This window comes from Siphateles boraxobius, unplaced genomic scaffold (assembly GCF_051911475.1).
Source record: "Siphateles boraxobius isolate OS27281-9 unplaced genomic scaffold, OSU_SipBor_1 22, whole genome shotgun sequence".
Classification (NCBI taxonomy): Eukaryota; Metazoa; Chordata; class Actinopteri; order Cypriniformes; family Leuciscidae; genus Siphateles; species Siphateles boraxobius.
In genome coordinates this window covers 16178177-16190778 of record NW_027508833.1, presented here as the reverse complement: position 1 = coordinate 16190778, position 12602 = coordinate 16178177, and the positions used below count along the sequence as shown (strand labels likewise).

General features: G+C 34.8%; 1 protein-coding gene across 1 annotated transcript; it reads right to left on the bottom strand.

Annotated features, from left to right (window-relative positions):
• Positions 1-1989: 1989 nt before the first annotated feature.
• plaat1l (phospholipase A and acyltransferase 1-like) lies at positions 1990-4624 on the bottom strand. The gene is made up of 4 exons (XM_077238772.1): positions 4192-4624; positions 3110-3239; positions 2771-3024; positions 1990-2655 (listed from the first exon to the last, which is right to left on the bottom strand). The coding sequence occupies exons 1-4, from the start codon at positions 4198-4200 to the stop codon at positions 2590-2592; spliced, it is 459 nt and encodes a 152-aa protein (XP_077094887.1). The 5' UTR covers positions 4201-4624; the 3' UTR covers positions 1990-2589.
• Between the last annotated feature and the right edge of the window lie 7978 nt (positions 4625-12602).

Below are 12602 nucleotides of genomic sequence, written 5' to 3'. Positions count from 1 at the left end.
TAGGATTTAATATAGCCTATATCCAACTATAGTGCTGTGCAATAGATAATAGTTTAAATTTTTTCGACAATATAAAGAATCATGCAGACGAGATTTGCTATGTACTATATATATATTGCTTTACGTAGGCCTAAGTATATTGTATGTATGCAGGTAAAGTAGGATGTACTATATATCGAAATTTTAGCTGAGCAATTATGTAGTTTACATTTTGCAATGAAAAAAAACAACTTTTCTTTCATTCTCTATTTTTACATTGAAATGTGATTGGTTGCTAGGTAGTCAAATTCAAAAGTGATCAGGCTCAGGCCCTTCGATGCAAGTCTGTGGGATTTTTTTATCAAATCATTATTTCTATCTCTTAGTAAAGTACCAGCACACCTTTCAACAAGACGCATGATTTGAGGAATAATTCATTTTAGGTGTTTGTACTGTAATGTGTTTAGGAGTACATGATACTGATTCTGCCCTATTGCACTACTAGCTTGTGTCAACTGATCCACGCAAGATAACAGTTTATTATTCAGACTGTCATTATATCCTGCTTCAAGCTGTTGGGTCTTTAAAAATACGAGAATGTCATCATGACGTCCGAACTCTTCGTGTGGCCACTCTTGGGCTCGTCATTTCTGTCCATTTATCCTGAAACAAGTCATCATGTCAGTGTAAATTACCATACTATTAGTCCTCAAACACTCAATGCAGTCTCTTCATTTCTTTTTGATCTTGGGTATAAAGCTGATTTATCATCTTTAATTATTTGTGCTTATAGGAGTTATACGAAGTGCAAGTGATTAGTTCTATTTATATTAATCCAAAAAGCAGTAATACTTTTTTTCTTTTATGTGTGCTGGTTTAATTATTTCCAGTGACGTGAGAGATTTCTTTGAGCTCTAGCTCTGCTGTTATATGTGTTAATGCTGCTCTATGAAATAATTATAGGATTCAATCTAGCATTCATATCGCAAACAATAGAGAAGAACCTTAACAGAAGAAACTGGGGTTCCGGCTCGGTGATTTCCTTTTGCTCTGATAAGCCTTTCTATTCTCAGCAGCATTTCTTACAAAAAACTGATGCATATACCAGATGAGTATTTGCCGACTGTTTATTCTTTGCTTTTATTTAACTTTCATATAATAACCGGAAAGTATTTTCACACAAGTTCTATAAAAGGAAGCTGTCAAAAAAAAGTCATGTGTGTGCTTATAAATTGGCTTACTCCATGAACAATTCTGTATCCTTTGATCTGAATGCATGATTTGAAAAACTTGTGATTAAAGTCCAGTTAAAAATTAGGCCTACATACTTAACACTAAATTATCAAGCTAAATTACACAGAACTCATTGTGACAGACAGTGTATTTTTGCTGCCACTGTAACTGTTTGAGTTAATTATTTTTTTGGTAAACATTTTAGTTGAAAATGTCAGTATCAATGATTTCAGTATCACTGTTATACTATTTTATTACTATTTTGAATTTATTAGTTTGTTTTTAAATGTGTCTATACTCTATTATTTTTTTATCAATGTTTAATATCGGTTATTTAAGTCAAAAGAAAACGAGAAATGCTGCCTTGGCAAATTAAATAACAAAACAAAAACTTATTTTATTTCAGTAAAAGAGGCTTCCCTCTACGTTGATATTATAGTTAGTCTTATGACCTTTTTCTATTACCCGCTGTTTAGGGAACTGTCCCTCTCACACATACTGTACACCTGCATCCTTTTCCGTCATGCCACAGTGAACACAGAGATCATCCAAAAAATGCATTCTATCCATAAATCAGTCAACATGATGATTATTCACCTCCTGCTGGGCAGAAGGTGTTTATCTGCTTGTTGTCAAAATTCTAAAGTCTTCAATATATATATTCTTAGATATTTAATGTGAATTTCTAAATAATAATAATAAAATTAAGCTTTAATAAAATAAAATAAATTAAGCTTTAACTAAAGTGGGCGGGAAAAATGAACAGAAAAGACTCGGTTTTCGTGGAAGCCATTTTAATAACTTTTTAGTTTTACAAAATGTTAGTTGGCTTTTGTACATGAAAATCTGTAGATTATTCATCACGTTTATAGTAAAAATCCATAAGGTCAGAGACATTTAATTTAAATACTAGTTACAGATGAGACACAAAAGTTTATTGGCTTTTGCACATGATTATCTGCAGTTTTTTTATATCACATTTACATAAATAAAAGGCCAGAGTCATTTAATTTTTCATTTCTATACTAGTTACAGATGAGACACTTACAAAAAATGTAATATGTAAAAGACATTTTGCTGGTTAATGAAGACATTTTATCATTCCTGTTGTCCAATGCAATGTAAACTTTTACTGTCTGCCGCCTCCCTGTGGAGACATGCGAGACTTCAACCAGAAAATTCAATACTCATACCAAAACATTCAATACAATAAAGAGTATTGTGGTTTTTCCATTTGTTCAGACTGCATGCAAATTCAAATAATTTTGCATATTTGACAACAGTAGGTTCCAATATTGTGTTTATTAAAAATTATTTAAGAAAGAAAGTATGTTTTCGTATGATCTTGAACTCTTGTCTTCCTGCAGCACGAGTCCCTTAAATCTTTTTCTTCTCAAATAAATCTTTCCAGGTGGGAACTATCTTGGAATAGACTTTTTCAATCTGGAAACAATTTTCAAAAATGTTACTCAACTGCCAATGATGTTTTGCAGAACAAATAAGTCGACTACAATGAAAAAGATGATAATCATGTTTAGAATTAGAAAATATTTCTTACCTGCTCTGACTTTTTAACCCCGTATCGAAACATTGTGGCCTGATGTTCGCTGTTGTTGAACAGGATGTCAAAGGTGATGGGTCTCGCCATGATGTCATCGATCTCCGGCTTGATGAGAGAGTAGAAATCTCGAGGTGGATGTTTGTCATCCAAGTAGTTTCTTACCTTGTATCTCTTCCCGACTATATCAAGCGGGTCAAGCTTTACTGCGGCGTTTATAGCTCGGCCGAAAAGGAGGAGTTTGGTATCTGAATCTTGAAGAGAGATGATGGGAGAATGAGTTATGAGATTTCAGATTTCACACGCACAGATTGCACACACACACACACACACACTCACCTCTAATGGTCAGATGGGCCACGTAAGGAACTCCGTCCCGTTCACCATAGTAAACTCCAAAATGAGAAAAGTTACTGTTTCCGGGAAACTCAAGAATATCTCCGGGGTAAAGCTTTGGATGAGAGTTACGCTGAGAAGAAGAAAAAAAGATTAAGATATCATGAAACTATACACTTTAAAAGCACAATCATGTCACACTCTTAGAAAGAAAAGGGTTCAATGGGGATCTATTGTTCAAGTTTAGTTGTAGTGATGAACCAAACAAAGATGCGTGATGCAGAATGACGATGAAATTACATTTAATAAACACCAGGAACAATATAGAAATACACACTAGAATGTAACTTCAACACAAGACCTAGAACTGAGAAAAATACATGAGGAAGGTAATCAACAGAACAGGGAACAGGTGAGGACTAATTCGACACTATGACAACTAATGAACCAACAAGAACTAAGGCCAGACAAACGGTGAAAAAGTTTTTCCTTTGCGGATCCGTGCAAACGCCTAGAAACGGTATATTCTGTACACTTTGTTAATGTGACTACACTTTGTAAAGAAAAAATACACGCCTGACATGTAATAAGCATGCGCACGACATCACCATTTTCACAAATTTGTGTTTTTGTAGTTTACAGAGACAACAGTATTGTTTTCAAAAGATTGAATTTTCAGGCCCCCAAAATGCTGTTGACATGTAAATGAACAGCCAAAACCCATAAAAAGTTTGCCTTTAGTTTTAGGTGCCACCGTTTCCAACTAAAAAAGGAAAAGAACTGAACTTATAGAACCCTAGGGTTCTTGACTCAATGCCAGAAAGGTTCTACATAGAGAAATGTCTTAAATGATTGCTTAATACTTTCATGTTTACGGGTTATTACATTTTTTTCTAGTGATAAAGTATGTTTATTCATAACATTTAAATTATAATTAAAAATGAATTAAAACTACATAAATGAATTAAAACTAAATCTATAAAATGACAGGAACCCCTAAAAGGTTCGACATAACGTCTGACAGAACCTTTTAAGGTTCTACATAGAATTTTTTTCTAAGAGTGCAGAACAAAAATAATATTTACCAGTCCCATTGGTGTTCGCTGCGCTATCGATGCCTTTACCGTCGAAAACACTAGAGACGAACAGCTAGTCCTTAATTAAAGAGCAGTGAAGTATTAATAACATCTGATATCACAAACCTCAAAGGGGAGATTTATGGGGGAAGCCTATCAGATTATAACCTACAAGAACAAGCAATGTGGAGGTTATGCTCTTTAAACACACACCCAGGAACTATTCTTCAGTGCCTCATGAAAAGACATCCAAAAAAAGGCCTTCATTATCAGTGAACATTTATTCTTTGTATAGGATATGGATATTTGAATGTCTGAAAGAGTACTAAATGAAAGAAAAGATAATAATAAATTGCAATTTGATTGCTTTTTATTTATTTTAGCATTTGTCAGAGGCAATAAGTTTCAGAAGACATATCGGGCTAGCTGATGCAACAGATTCTCAAGGGAGAGTTAAATTAAAGCCTAACTTCTCTTTTTATCAGGAAACATCTGCTCATCAAGTTGATGCTAAGTGCAAAATGCAAATAAGCTGCTAAATGCATCACGCCCATCTCTATCTTAAAAGCTTTCCACATGTGGTGTAACCACATGGCCAAAGAAACCAAAACCTGTAACAAGTGACCATGAAATCATCAATCAATCAATCACCTTTCAGCTCAACATTTAGGCTACCGTGAAATTAACGGTTGGACATTAATCTGGGTGCTAATAGTGTTATGCAGTTTATATGGTGTTAATGTGGTGTTATATGGTGATTATCATGCAAACTTTATATAATTTATTATAAGTCTTTTATAGATAGCTAACTAGCGTCATTGATGTACGATTTAGCGGCCAATGGGGCAGCATAACGGTTTAAAATGATCTACAGCAAAATAGAGAGAGCTTTGGTAATAACTAAGCAAATATTTATTTTACTATAATAGTAATTTCTAGCTAGAAATTACATTGAAGTGCAAACCGTTGGTCAAAAACGTACATTTTCACACAAACTGACCACCAACCACAACTTTCAGAGACTTTATTTTGCTCAACACATAATGGAAAGCACAGGATTGTGGGATATCAAAGGCAGTGAAGGATACATCTATGCTGCCTTCAAAAATCAACTAGATGAAGGTATCTCAGGAGACAGGAAGTAAAGCTAAATAAGATTCGGACGTGCCTCTATAGTTCGTAAGATTCGCTTCCAGAACTTCCTCGAGATCTCACATGGAAAGGAGCAAAGGGAAGTGACTTTCTGATGAAGAACAAGATGTATAGCCTACTTCAAAGAAGACCTCACAATCAAAGACAAAGCTACACAGAATCTCCTTTGGCCTTCGATTGACACGGAAAGGCGGCAAGAGGGGCTTTTTTGTTGGAATCAAGGCAATTGTAGATGGTAAAGTTATTAATTTAAGCCACTGCTCTACGGGTTCAGAAACTTTGAAAGATTTGATTCGAAAAGTCTGTTTGCTTTCATCCCAACTTATTCATTTAAATCTTTTAATAAGAGTTTTTTATTTATTGTTTGAGGGGGTTGCAATATTGGAATTTTCGATGTGTAATTATTATTCGAAAAATAAAATACTATTCGAATTTTACTACGACGCTCTGCTGGCCGTTAATGCAGTGAATCCATGATAAATCCCAAGCACTAACTCGCAGTTATAATTAAATGCACTGGGTGGCGCTGTGGAGCGAGTTTGATCACATAATGACGTCATCTGCCTCGCGAAGTTTGGAATTATTGAGCTGAAAATTATATTACAAAATGGAAATACTTTTAATCAAATTAATTAATGAAACTGAGTTAAGATGACATAATATCATCACCACAATGAGAAATCCTATGAAATCCAAACAGCAGTCGACTGAGGAAAGACAGTTGTCCATCACTGCATTCACGACTGCAGGTTAGCGCAGCTGTAGCGCGAGTGATCAATCATATCTTCTGATAGCAAAATTGATTTTTGAGACATACCCTTCCTTTGGGTTTTCTGTTCTTAAATCTGTCTCCCTCAACGAAACTTAAAGTGCTTTTAGAAACTTCGCTTAGCAAACCGTTATCTTTGTGTCTCTGCAACTGTCAGACTCAGCACAGCGCGTTTTCTCACTCGAAGCATGTGGATATTATTGTTTTTCTCAACATGAATGTGAAACAATATAAACACGATAACCACATGCTGACTCGAGTGCATATGTGGGTCAAAGACGAGACGTCACCATTTTGGTGTCCGCATCAAATTAAATTTACAAAAGGGATTTTTCATTTAAAAAAAACATAGTAGGCTAAATGTAAGTAAAGAGTCTACTTTCATGTTTCAAATAACTTTAGTGAAATAAAATAGTAAAATAATGCTCCAAAGTGTAAAATTGTCATTCAGCGTAATGGTCCGGACTTTGATTTTACTATTACATTTTTATATAGACCTAAACATAAAATATCATGTTAAAAAAAATATTTGCTTCCTTGGCATGTTCACATAAGTGTTGGCTGTATTATATTAAAAGGACTATGTATTATTTTTTTCCTTAAGTATTGAAATAACTAGGGGACTTTTGTCCCGAATATGCAGTTTGTCAGAGGTCATTAAAATGTATGGTAGTATTTTTTTTCCTCAGAAAAATATAAATTTAAACAGGACATATTCTAATTTATGTGAAAAAGACTGAACTTAAAGAAGTTTTACACTTTTATTTTTTTTATGCTTGAAACCCCCTTTTTGTCTTTGACCCATGTACGTTCATAAAAATCATGATTTTTGCAATCAAATTGAGAACTTAATTGTTAATAAACACCAGGTGCTCATGCCCTAAATAGTGGCAAAAGGCTTTTAAGACTCAGATTTATGGGACATTCTGGGAACAAACTAAATTAAGGAAATTGGCGAAATCCTATGTAAAATCCATTACAAACGAAAATTACATTTTAACATGCTGCCGAATTAGACAAAATCTGAAGAGCAATCCAGAGGTGCTTTTGTTAGGTGAAGACGAAAATGTATTGTAATGTGTTCAAAATGCTGTTCTGTTACAAATAAGGATGCATTTAATGTTAATGTTTTACTTTATTAGTTTTATGTGATTCGTTTGATTCGTTGTTCAAGTTTAATATGGAATGAGGCTCCACCCCTTTGGGAGATATGGGGGAACTGGGAGATAGGGGGAGTAGAAGAGCTCCTCGCTGGTTCAAGTGTGGTTCTCTTATGAGCGGGTGTGTATGGCGAGGGCTGTGGCCGACAACAGCATCTAATAAACACCGTTATTGATCAGAACCGTCTCGTCCTTGCCTGAGAACGCTACAGTATTCAGGAGAAAAAAAAATGTATCTTTAGAAAAGAAATTGGGAAATAATCTGTGTTAATAAACCATTAATTAATGGCGTCACTAATGAGAATTCGAAGGACATGTCAAACTTTTTTACTCAATTTTATAGTAAATTGTATAATTCAAATAATCAATCAATTATGCAGATCTTTTTCTTGTTTACTACTTAGTAAGTTTACTACCGATTTCAGAGCTTCATATGATGATGTACTAAATCTTGAGGAAATTACAAATTGCAAAAATTATCTTAAAGACTATAAGCCTCCTGGAAATCATGGCTTGACGGGAGTTTTATAAAACTTTCTGTAATGATCTTGATCCCTTTTTACCTGCCATTTTCAAAGAATCAATTGATCTGGGAGAACTTACTGCATCACTAAAACAAGGAGTAATAAGAGGCCAATCAGTTTGGTAAATAATGATACCAAAATATATTCACTATTATTTGCAGATCGACTAAAGGAAATCTAAATAAAATAACTGATGAGAAATAATCAGGCTTTCTGAAAGGATGTTATATCGGAAATATCAGATTAATTTTAGATTTAATTGGCTACAGACATTTTATATCAGACAATAGTTTTATATCATTTATTGATTTCTATAAAGCGTTTGACACTATTGAATATTCTCTTATGTTCAATGTCATTGATAATTTTTGATTTTGGTAGTTTTTTTATGCAACTCATACGCTTTATAATGGTTGTAATAGTTCAGTCCAATTTTTTCAGTAGCTGTCAGAATATTAATTTTACTCAGAATATCATTCCTGGTAATAATATTAATCTGAGTAATTTACAGTTGGATTGATACCTTTAGACCAAAGGTTTAGGTTGATAGGTTTAGACCAAACAGTGTTTTAGTTTAATGGTTTTCTAAACACCCCTGCTGGTCAGAACAGTGTAAATGCAGCGAAAACTTTAATACTTGTTCAAAACAATCACTTTAGCAAAGTTTGTACAATTTTTTGTTTAATTTGATAAATTTACTGTCATTAAAATGTTCAATATGTTAATTTTAAAAATACAGAAACAAAATTATTTACAAAAGTAAAGGTTCTGAAAGCAGGAGATCCCATAATATTTTAATAAAGCTTTACAGTAGTATTTTTATTAAATATGATTAACCTAATTTTTTAAAAATGGTTTCATTATAAATATGGTTATTATCTCTAAGGTGGACACCCAACTTAATATATGATATTTACCATCTGAATCTAGCCATGTCATCTCAACAAAAGGAAAAGTCAGCAAACTGTTTATTATAATGTTAATTATTGTTTTTCCCCCCAAATACCATACTTTTTTTGTGCCATCTAATGGAGAATCTCTTTAGAGATTCTCTAAAGAGAATCGTCCAATGCACCTTTTACCCCGGTGCCCCATTGTACCCTACCACCTCTCTAATATTTTTGTTCTTCATAGGAATCCCTAAACAATCAATCCTGCAGAATGAAGCTTCCTGAACAAGTGAGTGCACAATTGTCAAGAAGGACTGCAGGAGGGAGCAGCGGCTGTGACTCGCGTGGCACGTCTGCCATTCAGATAATGTGCGAGAAGCACATGCCTTTCCCTCTCATTCTCCCGGGAACTTAAAAGGATGAGAGACAGGGCCTAATCATATCCCAGCTGAATATCCCGGCCTTGGAGAGAGGTGACATTTCTGCAGGAGAAGTTCTCTGGTCAGTGCCACCTGCCGCGTGGCCCATGTGCAGCCCCCACAATGCAGTATGAGGGAAATTCACCAGCTGCTGCTTCAACTGCCTCTGAGGAGCGGCTGGGATTTCACTGGCAGGTTTAGTCTAAAGCAGGGATTCCCTGGGTTTTCTCCATGCAATTGGTAAATCAAAACTATATACTGCAAAATGTCTACAAGAATGTCACATTTAAATGTATTAATATTGCAACTATTGCAACATTATTACACTGCAAAAATTGCTTTTTAAAATCAAGAAAATTTACTGGATATCCAAAATAACTTAAGATATTGAGGTTTTTTTCTGAATTGATCAAAATTAAATGAGTTTATGCTTAAACCAATTTAAAATGTTATTTGACTTAAAATCAACTTAATTAAAAGGGAAAACTGATGTGTTTACCAGCCAAATATATGGAACAAACAATGAGCCAATTATTGTATTAATATTAGTCAAATGACCTCATGACAATTGAATTTGCATCAAAATACAGCATTTTATTGAATGCACAACTTTGACATCAACAAAAGATGTGAGAAGCATTTTTCCCTTTGATAAGCATCATCATTTTGCTGTCCTACCTTGTGAGTTGCGTTTTATTAGCATTTAACAAGCATTTATTCTGCATTGTTAATCAGGGGGCCCGCTCCTTCAAAACTAACCCCCCTGAAAGAATGAAAAAAATATATTCCCAAAAAAAAAAAAATGGACATGAAAGCTCCATGTAGTAACTTTAGCGGCTATGATTTTCATGATATAGCAGTTCAGTAAACTTGAAATCAAATTGCGATAGTGTGTGAATATTAAACTGCAAAAATACTATTTTAATAAGAATCCTACATGTTCTGTGTGAATGAATGGTGCAGACAACACGCAGTTTCATTTACCCCAAACACACACACACACACACACACACACACACACACACACACACACACACACACACACACACACACACACACACACACACACACACACACACACACACACACACACACGCGCTGAAGCACAAGCTGTTTTTTGCCTATATGGAGGACACGAATGCATGAACTTCCTCTCCAGACTCTAGATCCGCTCTGAAAGTCACTTTGTGAGCATTTAACCACTTCTATCGTATGAAAAACTATCGTCATGTCATAAACACAGAAACTCAAAAGGTCTTCACGGGAATTTTTCCTCCATGTTTTAATTTTAACAGTAAAGCTCATTGTGCAGTTCATAAGATTAAAATAAATTTAATTTATGTTTTATGTCTTAATTTGATTACCAGAAAAAAAAAACATCGAATGTGTGTGAAAAAAACATACAATATTTTAAAAAAAATTCTATGAAATAAGTTTAATAATTGTTTATAATAAAAGTTTCATGATTTCAATTAATTAGACATGATTTTTGATTACTAAAAATTTTACACCACGTATCCGTAACACATCCGCTCCACGACACTAGTTTCGGGGATCTACCACCCCTGCACCTGGGGGTATGGATAGACGAGGCGAGAGAAAAGGAGATGGAAGCATGAGGAGAGACAGAGACGAGAGAGAGAAAAAAAAAAATCTTGGTCCGGTTCCCACAACGCATTGCCATCTGTTCCTCAACCAGCTGGGTGATCTTCTCCGCAGTGCCTGGCGGTGGCGCTGGATAGCCCTCGGTGGACGGCTCGACACTCCTCTGCCGCCTGGTGGATGGCGACGGCTCCTCCGGATTTTGGCAGACAGCAGGAGTCCGCCGTTCCCTGCTCCTCCCCATCATGGCGAATGGCAGCAAGCTCTGGCCCACAACGAACGGCGGCAACTCCTCCGATCCCTGACGAACGGCAGCCGCCCTCCAGCACCCAGGCGGCCGGCAGCGAGCTCGACAGAATCCGAAAATTCTTGGGACAGCAGCATTTGTCCAAATTTCAATCTTAACCGTTCTATTTTATCAGAAACGATCTTAAAACAGGGCTTTAAGTGTAAAATACCAAGCTTGTCCTTTAATAAAATTCTGTTTAGTTACCAAATGTTTTGACAATTACAATACACTTAGACCAAAAATGATTCACAGACTGAGTTTAGACAAAGCATATATGTTACATCCTGCTTAAGTGTCCTTGCTTGTCTGGGCAGAATGTTCAAAATATCGTATTTTCATGAACATACAAATGTTCTTATTATTTGTTTTATTTATTTTATACTATTGTGACATAAGTTTGCAGTAATGCAAAGATATCATTTAATTTTGTAAAAAATATTGTTTTAATTTGAAAACACTGCATTTAGTTATTGTTGCTAGTTTGAGTTGAGAAATACACATTTCAGCATTATCACTAATCTGTATGTGCATTTTCCTTGAGAACCAAGCAAGTTGACTCATGAAACCATTTGTTTATTATATCGCGATAGCAATATTGACCTCAATAATCGCTATATGATTTTCCCCAAATCATGCAGCCCTATCACAATCCAACCAAATACAGAAACATGCTGCAACGCAACCAAATACAGAAACAAGCTGCAAATACTCACAACTAGGGCTGGGCGATATATCTTGAAGTCTGTGTGTGCCTAAAAATTTTTTTTTCAGAAAACAACTTTTAAGAAATCCTTTATATTATAGCTAAAATTCTGGATATTTATGCCGAATCACAGTTATGCTGTAACAAACAACATAAACCAAAAACATAAAGTTCAAATGATGATTGTCATAATATAACCAACACCATTAGATCACTTTTTTTCTTCGTTCATCTGGCAGTTATAACTCAGATAAAGCAGCCAAACAAAATCTAAAGTCAACAATATAAGGGTCAAGAGCCCAACTAAAGTAAACAATGATCGCCATAACGGTGGCTTACAATTTGAGATTTTTTCCTTCAGTGATTCTTCAGGTGTCTTCAATAATGCTCAATCATCACTAAATTAAGTGAATGATTGAGCATTATTGAAGACACCTGATGCACAGCAAAATCCCCAGTGCTAAATTAACACTGAAAAGTGTGAATTATATAAACTCTGAGCAGAGTGTTAAATGAACACTGAAGCAGTGTTAAAGTTAATGAGACAATTAAGTTAATAATTAAGTGACGATTGAGCATTATTGAAGACACCTGATGTTAACAAGCAGAATCTCTGAAGGAGAAAAACGCAATTTTAAGTCATCATTATGGTGATCAGTGTTTGGTGTAGTTGGGCTCTTGACCCTTAATTCCTTAACTTAGATTTTGTTTGGCTGCTGTATGTGAATTATAACAGCCTGATGAACAAATAGAAAAGGTGATCTGATGGTGATGGTTGTGTTTTAAGATAATCATTATTTCACAATCATTTGACCTGAATCACTGAACTCATATAGAGCCTAATTTAATATAGAGTTAGGTTTACTTTATTAATTATAGCAGCAGTGACCTTGTAAAGCATGAGATTTTTAA

What these genes read in the sequence shown, in the direction of transcription:
- plaat1l (XM_077238772.1), bottom strand. An exon ending in GGCCCATCTGACCATTAGAG is followed by an intron (nt 3,025 to 3,109) that starts GTGAGTGTGTGT and finishes TCTCTCTTCAAG; the next exon opens with ATTCAGATACCAAACTCCTC. An exon ending in GGGTTAAAAAGTCAGAGCAG is followed by an intron (nt 2,656 to 2,770) that starts GTAAGAAATATT and finishes AATTGTTTCCAG; the next exon opens with ATTGAAAAAGTCTATTCCAA.